General features: G+C 51.2%; 1 protein-coding gene across 3 annotated transcripts; it reads left to right on the top strand.

Annotated features, from left to right (window-relative positions):
• The first annotated feature begins 3,257 nt into the window (after positions 1-3,257).
• CMTR2 (cap methyltransferase 2) lies at positions 3,258-7,779 on the top strand. Of its 3 annotated transcripts, none has more exons than XM_077288958.1 (2): positions 3,258-3,408; positions 5,074-7,779. In XM_077288958.1, the coding sequence occupies exon 2, from the start codon at positions 5,087-5,089 to the stop codon at positions 7,316-7,318; it is 2,232 nt and encodes a 743-aa protein (XP_077145073.1). In that variant the 5' UTR covers positions 3,258-3,408; positions 5,074-5,086; the 3' UTR covers positions 7,319-7,779. The 3 variants fall into 3 exon arrangements, with proteins under 3 accessions (XP_077145073.1, XP_077145074.1, XP_077145072.1); XM_077288959.1 differs by lacking the exon at positions 3,258-3,408 and adding an exon at positions 3,422-3,492; XM_077288957.1 differs by lacking the exon at positions 3,258-3,408 and adding an exon at positions 4,740-4,907.
• Positions 7,780-11,636: the final 3,857 nt, after the last annotated feature.

The raw sequence follows: 11,636 nt of genomic DNA, 5'->3' as shown, positions 1-11,636 counted from the left end.
ATGCTTCGCCTGCATTTTCTTACAGAGAGCCTCCATTAGGCGAGACATGAATTGGGTCCCTTGATCGGTAAGCATCTCCCTGGGAAATCCTACCCGTGAAAAGATGGCCAACAGTGCATCCACCACCTTATCTGCCCTGGTTGAGGACAGAGCCACTGCCTCTGGGTACCGGGTAGCGTAGTCTACCACAGTGAGGATGTATTGCTTTCCAGAGCTGCTGGAGACGGCCAGCTGGCCAACAATGTCCACCGCGATCCTCTGGAAAGGCTCCTCTATCACTGACAAAGGGATCAGGGGAGCCATAAGAGCAGGCCCCGGCTTCCCCACTCTTTGGCAGGTGATACAGGAGCGGCAGTAGTTTGTCACATCTGTCTCTATCTTGGACCAATAGAAGTGTTGAGACAGCCGGGCCTTAGTTTTGCTGATTCCCAAGTGTCTAGCGAGCGGGATCTCATGGGAAATCCGCAACAACTCACTCCTGAATTGGTGCGGGACGTCCAGCTGTCTTTCCCTCAACCACTCCTTTTGGGATTTTCCGGGTACTGTCTCCCGGTACAACCTCCCTTGTTCCCAGAACACCCTCTCCTTATCTGTTACGGGGGTGGGCGTCACAAATTCTCCAGGCTCGCATCTGAGTGCAGAGTGGCCTCGAACTCCTGGCTGGGGGCAGCCAGAAGCGAAGCCAGGGTCCCTTCCCCACGGGAACCCTCTGGGACCTGCTCTGGGTCCATCTCTGGTTCAGTCACATCTGTAACTGAGGAGGGTCCAGAAGCCAGGACGTTATCTGCGCTTCGGGCACTCTGACTGCGGGTGACAGCAGCTACGTAGGCTGTCTCCCCGGGGATTTCGAAAGACCCATCAGCCGGCGCTGCTATGGGTACTACCTCCCCATCCACCCCCAACATCCCAGGAGCAGTGCTACTTATGGGCCAGTTACCTTCCTCTGTGGCACTGATCAGTTGCACGGCATCACCTTCCTCACGGTTCCCATGCATCTCCCCATTTCCCTTAGCACCATCGCATGCTCCTGTTTAGAGGTTCCTCAGCCATCCCACCCCACAGAGTGACATGACTGAGCACTCCTACACCTGTAGACACATCATCCTTAGGACACATGGTTATCAGGTAAAACATGCACACGTTCATAATCGGCATCATCAGTATTACCCTCGGCATTTTCAGAAAAATGGTTATCAGGTACATAATTTACCGGTAAAGCATTGTCAGGTAACACATGCAATTTCCCATTGCTATCATCAGCATTCGTTTGGGGAGGTGAGACAGGGACATAGTATGCAACCATCCGCCCCAAATCAGTCCCCAATAAAACATCAGTGGGCAAGTTATAGGACAGCCCCACTTCCTTCACCCCAATCTATAAACACCCGGGCCATGCGCAAGGGACAGCGGATGCCCCCAATCCCGTGACAGTCGTGGTTTTCCCCGAAATAATCTTTTCAAGGGCCGCTGTCACAGATCCCACCGTGCTGCCACCAATATGTCACGGATCCCACTGTGCTGCCACCAATATGTCACGGTTCACACTGTGCTGCCAACAATATGTCAGGGATCCCGGGGAAGATATCTTTATTGTCCCCACTACTCACATCAATTTGTCACGAACTGGGGTGGTTTGGTTGCCCCTGGTTTCTTCTGAAGGGGTTTTATCTATACCCCACTTCCGGTTTGGAACTTGCAGCTCTCTGGCGCCCCAGTTACCCTCAGGTCAGATTAGGCACTGCACCTAGGGTAATTAGTCACCAGAAAGGCGGCCTGCTATGTACTGGCTATTGGGCACGCTGCAGTGAGGGCAATATAACTACTCCCACTCAGGCGGGAACAATAATTATCAATGCTGCCGTCGCTACCAGGTTTCCCAAATGCACAGGACAAATCCGCTGCCACCAGCTCCGATTTCTTAATTAATAATGGGTCCGGAGCCAAATTAGTAGCGCAATTCACTTCAGAGGACGTGACCGTACATTATAGAGCAAGGAGAAAGAAAGCTAGTAATATCATATATTTTACTCCAAAAAGGTAGGCAGTGTTTACAGAATTATAAAAAAAAGATATTATAAAAGTAGACAAGCATCATATGCACAATTACAAATAAAAAAGGGATTACCAGAAGAAAATCGACTTACGGTTCTTTCATATCATTCAATGGTACGCCGTGTGGTGGCGGGGGAGGGGACCTTCCGCCAAATCTTCAGGTCAGATTGCACAGCCTGTCGTAGCTGAATTCCCCGGCATAAGACCCCCCTTGTCCGGGCCTCTGAGTTTTATACCTTTGCCCAAAACAAAGGGTCTCCCTCCCTGGATGACCTCATGGGGTGGGCAGAGCTACGGAATGTACTCCTCTTTCTTGAGGATTGAAAAAACATCATCCCACATATCTTGGCGTATGAACTTCGTAGAAAGACGACACCCATGTCCTTATGCTCAGCGTGACACAGGGGTTCGTTTAAGTATAGACATGGGGTAGCTGGGTGACCCAATTATGTAGTAATCCATTTCTCAATTGTGCTGGTTCTGGAACCTAGAAAACTCACTGGCTGGTAGTTCTACTGAGGCACATGTCAAAAATGTATTTGTCCCACTTCTATCATTAATCGGTGCTATATTTACATTTGTAAGGATATAGAAAACCTTGTTTTTTTCCATGTGCTTCTATTTGTCCTTTCAGTTTATGACCACAAAACTGCTCAGTGAAGGCTGCTGGCACGCTGGTCTCACATTACAGCTGTATAGCAGGGGGGAGGGAGTGAAATCGGAGCATGTGTCTAGAACCATGGACCTTCTAGAAAATTACTCGGACCATGGCATTTTTACATTATCGTGACAGCCCCGACAGCAGACGCTGAGGGCAGTAGTCAGACCCGACAGCGGACGCTGAGGGCAGTAGTCAGACCCGACAGCGGACGCTGAGGGCAGTAGTCAGACCCGACAGCGGACGCTGAGGGCAGTAGTCAGACCCGACAGCGGACGCTGAGGGCAGTAGTCAGACCCGACAGCGGACGCTGAGGGCAGTAGTCAGACCCGACGGAGGACGCTGAGGGCAGTAGTCAGACCCGACGGAGGACGTTGAGGGCAGTAGTCAGACCCGACGGAGGACGCTGAGGGCAGTAGTCAGACCCGACGGAGGACGTTGAGGGCAGTAGTCAGACCCGACGGAGGACGCTGAGGGCAGTAGTCAGAACCGATAGCGGACGTTGAGGGCAGTAGTGACCCGACTGCGGAGGCTGAGGGCAGTAGCCAGACCCGACGGTGGACGCTGAGGGCACGATCCTCTCATTCAGGGCGGCAGTTACTATGGAGACGACATCACTCACGTGATTAAAGAGGGCTGCGCGTCACGTGTCTGCTGGTTGTTACTTCCGGGTTCAACTGAAGATCGACAGGAAAAAGGTAAAGACCTGAAGAGACACGGGAAATACCGGCAGCGACCGGAGGAGGAGCGGGGCACAGCGCTGTGTATAGAGGAGGAGCGGGGTACGGCGCTGTATAGAGGAGGAGCGGGGCACAGCGCTGTATAGAGAGAGGAGCGGGACACAGCGCCGTGTATAGGGGAGGAGCGGGGCACAGCGCCGTGTATAGGGGAGGAGCGGGGGTACAGCGCCGTGTATAGTGGAGGAGCGGAGTACAGCACCGTGTATAGAGGAGGAGCGGGGCGTACAACGCGTCGCACAGGGGAGGAACGGAGTATACGGTGTGGTGTACGGGGAGGAGCGGAGTATACGGTGTGGTGTACGGGGAGGAGCGGAGTATACGGCGTGGCGTACGGGGAGGAGCGGAGTATACGGCGTGGCGTACAGGGGAGGAGCGGAGTATACGGCGTGGCGTACGGGGAGGAGCGGAGTATACGGCGTGGCGTACAGGGGAGGAGCGGAGTATACGGCGTGGCGTACAGGGGAGGAGCGGAGTATACGGCGTGGCGTACAGGGGAGGAGCGGAGTATACGGCGTGGCGTACAGGGGAGGAGCGGAGTATACGGCGTGGCGTACAGGGGAGGAGCGGAGTATACGGCGTGGCGTACAGGGGAGGAGCGGAGTATACGGCGTGGCGTACAGGGGAGGAGCGGAGTATACGGCGTGGCGTACAGGGGAGGGGCGGAGTATACGGCGTGGCATACAGGGGAGGAGCGGAGTATACGGCGTGGCGTACAGGGGAGGAGCGGAGTATACGGCGTGGCGTACAGGGGAGGAGCGGAGTATACGGCGTGGCGTACAGGGGAGGAGCGGAGTATACGGCGTGGCGTACAGGGGAGGAGCGGAGTATACGGCGTGGCGTACAGGGGAGGGGCGGAGTATACGGCGTGGCGTACAGGGGAGGAGCGGAGTATACGGCGTGGCGTACAGGGGAGGAGCGGAGTATACGGCGTGGCGTACAGGGGAGGAGCGGAGTATACGGCGTGGCGTACAGGGGAGGAGCGGAGTGTGCGGCGTGGCGTACAGGGGAGGAGCGGAGTGTGCGGCGTGGCGTACAGGGGAGGAGCGGAGTGTGCGGCGTGGCGTACAGGGGAGGAGCGGAGTGCGGCGTGGCGTACAGGGGAGGAGCGGAGTGTGCGGCGTGGCGTACAGGGGAGGAGCGGAGTGCGCGGCGTGGCGTACAGGGGAGGAGCGGAGTGCGCGGCGTGGCGTACAGGGGAGGAGCGGAGTGCGCGGCGTGGCGTACAGGGGAGGAGCGGAGTGCGCGGCGTGGCGTACAGGGGAGGAGCGGAGTGCGCGGCGTGGCGTACAGGGGAGGAGCGGAGTGCGCGGCGTGGCGTACAGGGGAGGAGCGGAGTGTGCGGCGTGGCGTACAGGGGAGGAGCGGGATGTTTGGCTTGCATTATGGAGGAGGAGCTGGATTTTTGGCGTGGCGTACAGAGTAGTGGCCTAGCGTATGTTTATGAGCAGGACAGTCAGGTGGGTGTCGATTTCATCTGTGGGGCGGAGGGCACTGTGTACGAAGGTAGAGTGGGGCTGATGCTTTGTCGTGTTTGTCGGTTTTGTGTGTGGGGTGGAGGGCAGTTGTCGGGGCTGAGGCCGGACCTCCTGGGTGTGGTTGGTAATGAGCTTCTGTTTTTCACAGGCCACCGGGCACAATGTCCAGCTGTGGTTTCCCTACAGAGATCCAGAGTCTGTTTGATAAGCGCTTCACCTACAACAAGCAGAGAGACTGGCATCTACCCGCAGCCTCTGAGATCCTGAGCTCTGACCACAAGGAGTTCAGTCGCTTCCTGGTCCTGAAGGAGTCTCTGAACCAGGTGAAGAACCTTCTGAGTGATAAGAAGCTGGATGCCTGGCACCGACACACATCCTTCACCAACAAAGCTGGAAGAATAGTGTCTGAGGTGCGGAGACAGGCCAATGCTGAGCTGTGCACTCAGGCCTGGTGTAAGTTTCATGAGATCTTATGTTCGTACCCCCTGCTTCCCAACACAGCGCTGTGGAGCTTTGAGCTGAACACCCTACACTTGTGTGAGGCCCCAGGAGCCTTCATCTCCAGCCTCAACCACTACATGAAAACCCAGGTGGCTGAGCGCTGTGACTGGAACTGGGTGGCGAACACGCTAAACCCATACCACGAGGCCAATGATGGTCTGGTGATGATTGCTGATGACCGCCTGATTGCCAATACCTTACCCTGGTGGTACTTTGGCCCAGACAACACTGGGGACATCATGAACACCAGACACTTGGAGGGGTTACAGAAGTTCATTAGTAACATGTCCTCTGTACACCTGGTCACCGCTGATGGCAGTTTTGACTGCCAGGGGAACCCCGGAGAACAGGAGACTCTAGTCTATCCTCTGCACTACTGTGAAGTGGTCACCTGTCTGGCCACCCTCGGGCTTGGAGGATCCTTTGTCTTGAAGATGTTCACTCTGTTTCAGCATTCTTCTGTTAATCTCATGTATCTTCTGAACTGCTGCTTCCAGACAGTCCACATAATAAAACCTGGCACCAGCAAGGCAGGCAACTCTGAGGTGTATGTGGTGTGCTTGGGCTACTTGGGTAAAGAGGCCATCCAAGGGCATCTTAGGAAAATGATAGCACATTTTGGGGCAGAGGTGGGACCACAATCCTTGTTTCCTCATCAGTGCCTCCCAGAGTCATTCCTGCAGAGCCATCATGATTGCTGCACTTTCTTTTATAAGCATCAGACACAAACCATCCTGGAGAACCTGAAACTTTTCTCACATATGGGCTCTGAGGACAAGCTGCACCTGGATTTTCTGCGCGACTCTGCTATCTCCTATTACCTGCAGAGGTTCCAGATCAAATACATTCCCAGGAAAAATTGGTTGGTTCGTAAGCCGCGGGTGGGCTGCAGCTTTAATATGCGGTGGGTGGGAAGTCGTAACCGCCGCACAGATACCTACAATGAGAGGAAGCAGTGGGAAGCTCGGACATGGCCGGAGAAGGTGGTTCAGGGATACTTCAGCTCCTTCTTGGAGGAACATGTGGCCGGTAACCTGGGTAGAAGCTGCTTCCTGCAAGGTTCCAGCAATCCATTGAAACATGAAGACTGGTACTTCCTCCAGGGGCAGCGGCTCTCGAGGATCCAGAGCTCCTCGTTCTGTGACACTGAACTGCTCAATAAATATAATGAAACTATCGAGGGTTGTTCTGAAGGAGGCCCTATCGCCTCCCTGGCATCGTTCTCATGCTCTTCCTGTCAGCTTCAGCCAGCAGGAGATGTAGTGTTGTCATTGTTGGAGCTGGCAGAGGATGGACATCAAGTACTGGTCTGTGGGGCATGTTCGTTCTTTGAGGTTCTTCACCAAAGACAGTTGTCTTCAGGATTCCTAGAATGTGCCCCTCTGCATCTACCCATCTCCGTCCTTCATGATGGACACCCAGTCTACCAGCAGCAGCTCATCTCCTTGATTCTTCAGGCTTTTCAGCAGTTACAGGCAGGTGACTCTTTCCTTCTGCCACTTCCGTCATCGTTTACCCGCTTTACTGCTGGTATTGTGTACACCTTGTGCCATTGCTTTCATGTCATCAGTTTCTCTTGTCCCGTTAGCCATCTTACCCACGGAACCAGTGCTGTACTCCTGTGCAGTGGTTACCAGCCTCTTCCCAGTTTCGTTCTCCAGCGCCTTCACCAGTTACAGCAGCTGGTGGACCAGTTGGTGAGCTCGGACTCTCCCCATCAGGTACTGGAGTTTATACCCATGGAGGAACTTCTGAAAGGCTCCATCCTGGAATTCCTCTGGGACTTGAATTGTGCCATAATCAGCTATAGCCTCCATGTAATTGGCCTCCGTGAACATGAAAAGACTTTATCAAGCACAGTCCAGGTTTCGGAGCATCCAGAATTGAAGTGAAAAGCTTTGTACTGCCCGAAGCTTCCGAACTTGTGAATAGTCTGCACATATAAGATGGCATTTATTTTATGACCCGCAGACCTTCGTGGCCACTATAGTTTAGTGATTGCTGTAGTTCCTGTGCAGGACTGGTCCTAGGTGGATCATCAGGGGCTCGAGCAGCACAGAATGACTGTTCAAACCAAGCACAGGCGCTCCATGCCTCACAACTGGGTCAATAATTTGTAGGCACATTCCCACCTGCTTGTTTCCCCTCAATTTCCACCCACCCCGTTTCTTTGACACCTTTGTTTCCATAGAGCCATAGAATGGTGGAGATGGATGGAAACCAAGCAGGTGGGAAGGTGAATGTTAATCGTTGGCCACCGTGAAGCACCGAGCGGTGGGACTTGGGTTAAACAGTCATTCTGTGCTGACGGTCCCGTTACACAACATAATTAAAACAACCTTTTGATTTCTGATTGTCGTTCTTATGATGGATCTTCTCCCAGTGAAATATCAACTGTTTTAATTTCATAGGTTTTCCATTGAGCTCCTGACTGAACTGTTCCTGTGACAGGTTTTCTAGTGCGTTCCTCTGATAGGTGTTTGTGAACTCCTGCCTTCTATCAGGAACAACCCCGTGAGCTCCTGACTGTCCTGCTCATATAATGCCCCACTCCATGAAGTCCAGACCATTTCTTTCCTATGATGACCCACCCCATGAATTTCTGACCATCCAATTCCTATAATGATCCACTCCATGTAGTCAAGTCCATCCATGCGTCTGATAGCCCACCCAATGAGCGCTAATCATCCTACTCCTATAATGACCTACCCTCTGAGCTCTTGACTATCCTGTTCCTATGATGGCCCATCCCATGAGCGCAAGACTATCCTGCTCCTATTATGACCCCCCTCCTTAGCTCTTGAGTGTCCTGCTCCTATAATGACCCACTGTGTGAGCTCTAGACTATCTTGCTCCTATTATGATCCCCCCCTTAGCTCCTGATCGGCTCCTATAATGACCCACCGGGTGAGATTCTTACTGTCCTGGTCCTGTAATGACTCCCCACGTAAGCTCCAGACCATCCCACTCCTTTGACCCACCCCCGTGAGCTCTAGTCTGTCCTGCTTCTATCTTGCCCAACCCCAATGAAGTCTAGACTTTCCTATGACGGCCCACCTTGTTAATTTCTGACCATCCTGTTCCTATGATGAACCACCACGTGAGCTCAAGACTATGCTGTTCCTATTATAATGTGTTCTTGACAGTCACGCTCCTGTGATCACCCACCATGTGAGCTCCTGGCTATCCTGCTCCTGTGATCGCCCACCCAGTGAGCTCCTGGCTGTCCTGCTCCTGTGATCGCCCACCCAGTGAGCTCCTGGCTGTCCTGCTCCTGTGATCGCCCACCCAGTGTGCTCCTGGCTGTCCTGCTCCTGTGATCGCCCACCCAGTGAGCTCCTGGCTGTCCTGCTCCTTTGATCACCCACCCAGTGAGCTCCTGGCTGTCCTGCTCCTGTGATCGCCCACCCAGTGAGCTCCTGACTTGTCCTTCCTATAAAGAACTACAGGAATAATGGAGGCAGGTTCGGCACCTGTAATGGCTGCCATTGTAGTATAGCTTATCTTTGCATCACGGACCCCATAATGCAAGGAATTGTGGGATGATGTCCGGATTATAAAATTAATCCATCAGATAATGCTTTTGATGATTATTGCTGGGATCTGTCTTGCTCATGGAAATCCTGCCAGAACCAGCTATGGTCTAGTACAGCATAGTGGGTATTTTGGGGGTGCGTGCCCATGACGCCTTATTGGGGACCTGGCCATGACTCCAGATGCATTTCCAATTTTTTTATTCTGGTATCACAAGAATTATTAATATGTCTGACCTATAACTAAATATCGAAAAAACACCTTCACACTAGACCAAGAAGTAATTCAATAAAGTTAACATATTTTAAAAAAAACACATAAAAACTGGGCAGTAACCACAAGTGCGGCAGCAAAGGTGGGAACCCCACAGGGACAACGTCTATATAAAGAATATATGTACAGCAGTAACATGGGAATGGTGTATAACCCAATACTTAATAAGTGCAATTAGGATACAAAAAGTCATAAGACATGTAAGAGAATCAAAATTAATAATCAATATAGTCTTCACACGAGTATATATAATGGCATCCACATTGCACTAATAGTGATATATAACATCAGCTGAACAGCCTAACAAAAAACATGTAAATACTGCATAGATGCAAGTTGAAGATATAGTTACCAAGAGAGAGAACCCGGGGACCCACCACACCCAACGCGCGTTTCGCACTGAAATGCTTCGTCCAGGACGAATCATTTTGATTCTCTTACATGTTTTATGACTTATTGTATCCTAATTGCACTTATTAAGTGTTGGGTTATATACCATTCCCATGTTAATGCTGTACATATATTATTTATATAGAGGTTGTCCCTGTGGGGTTCCCACCTTTGCTGCTGCACTTGTGGTTACTGCCCAGTTTTTTGTGTTTTTCAATAAAGTTTATCGGGATCCAAGAAGTATCGTTTCTCCTTGCAGAGAGTGATATGATAAGCATGTCGAGGTGAGGAGACTTAAAGCCGCAATGCTCCTCTGGGAAATATGCAAATTGTTGAAGAGACAATTTTAATAAAGTTTACATATTTTTAAATTACTTCTTGGTCTAGTGTGAGGGTATTTTTTCGGTATTTATTTATGGTAGTACCTTCATGGCTCTGTAAGGGATATTACATGCCCTGTCAACCAAGATGGTCGCTGTCTGTTGCCTAGTCCTCCATCAGTTCTTCCTGTCGATAACCCCCTATTGCTATTCAGGAAGTAGCTACTCATATCAGGGTTTATAATGATCACTGCAAGAAAAGAAAGCTTAGACCTAGGATTAATTACAAACTGGGGCAGCAACGTACAACTCCAATGCCATAAAAGTTGTTGGTTTGCTGTGGAAGATGTAAAGAAAAAAAGAATGTAATAATCTGGAAATTTCTTGTCTCCAGATTTTGACACAGAACATAGAATAGACTTAGTATATCCCGACCTCAGCAAAACATTTGATAAAGTATCTCATACTATCCTTATTGAAAAAATGACCACGTATGGGATTGACAAGGCTATGATTAGGTGGATTCATAACCAACTTAGTGATCGTACTAAAAGAGTGGCAATAAATGGTTGCACATCCAATTGGAAGAGCGTTACAAGTGGGGTACCACAAGGCTCTGACCTGGCACCAGTGTTGATCAACTTTTTTATAAATGATCTAGACTCTCTCCTGCCATTTCCCATGGTGGCTTACAATTCTCCCATTCCCCGAGACCCACAAACAGACCTGGTGGTGGAGTCGGCATACTCCTGTCCCCACAATGCACTTTCCAGGTCATCCGCCCCCCGGTTCCATCGCTCTCATTCCCGTCTTTTGAAGTCCACACCATCAGGCTCTTTCGTCCCCTCTCCCTCAGAGTAGCGGTCATATACCGGCCCCCAGGCTCACCCACCCACTTCCTGGACCATTTCTCTGCCAGGCTGCCACACTTCATGTCCTCAGAACTACCAACCCTTATCCTGGGAGAATTCAACATCCCCATTAACAGCCCCACTTCCACATCTTCATCCCAGCTTCTATCACTAACCACTTCTCTAGGCCTCTCACAGCTCTCAACCTCTGAAACACACAAAGACCTGGTTTTCGCCCAGCTCTGCTCAATCTCCTACCTAGATAACTCACCACTTCCCCTCTCTGACCACAACATTCTCTCCTTCACACTCACAAATCCTTGCTCACCCCAGCACCCTCCTACCTACCATTCAGTCAGAAATCTACAAGCCATTAACCCTCATACACTTTCAGACTCCCTACACTCATCATTGTCCCCAATCTCTTCTTTTTCCTGTCCTGATCTGGCTGTACATCACTTCAATGACACTCTTAGAAGCACCCTAGACCAAGTAGCGCCCCTCACCCTCAGAACCTTCAAAACACAGAGTGAAACAGCCCTGGCTCACATCGCAAACCCGATTTCTCCAGCGATGCTCTAGGTGTGCTGAACGCTTATGGAGGAAAACACGCACACCAGAAGACTTCATACACTTCAAATTTATGTTAAGGACCTATAACTCTGCCCTTCACCTCGCCAAACAGACCTACTTCACCAGCCTGATCTCCTCACTATCCAACAACCCCAAGAAACGTTTTGACACCTTTCCCTCCCTCCCCATGCCAAAAGCAAAAGCCCCATCACAGACATTTGTGCTGATGACCTGGCCTCCCACTTTATAGAGAAAATAGACAATATCCG

Source organism: Ranitomeya variabilis, chromosome 2 (assembly GCF_051348905.1).
Source record: "Ranitomeya variabilis isolate aRanVar5 chromosome 2, aRanVar5.hap1, whole genome shotgun sequence".
Taxonomy (NCBI): domain Eukaryota; kingdom Metazoa; phylum Chordata; class Amphibia; order Anura; family Dendrobatidae; genus Ranitomeya; species Ranitomeya variabilis.
The sequence above is the reverse complement of the archived record's forward strand: the minus strand, read 5'-3'. Positions and strand labels throughout refer to the sequence as shown.

Excerpts from the sequence above, each read along its gene's own strand:
- CMTR2 (XM_077288957.1), top strand. The coding sequence starts at position 4,885 with ATGTTTATGAGCAGGACAGTCAG. Across the intron at positions 4,908-5,073 it reads TTTATGAGCAGGACAGTCAG|GCCACCGGGCACAATGTCCA; the intron begins GTGGGTGTCGAT and ends TGTTTTTCACAG.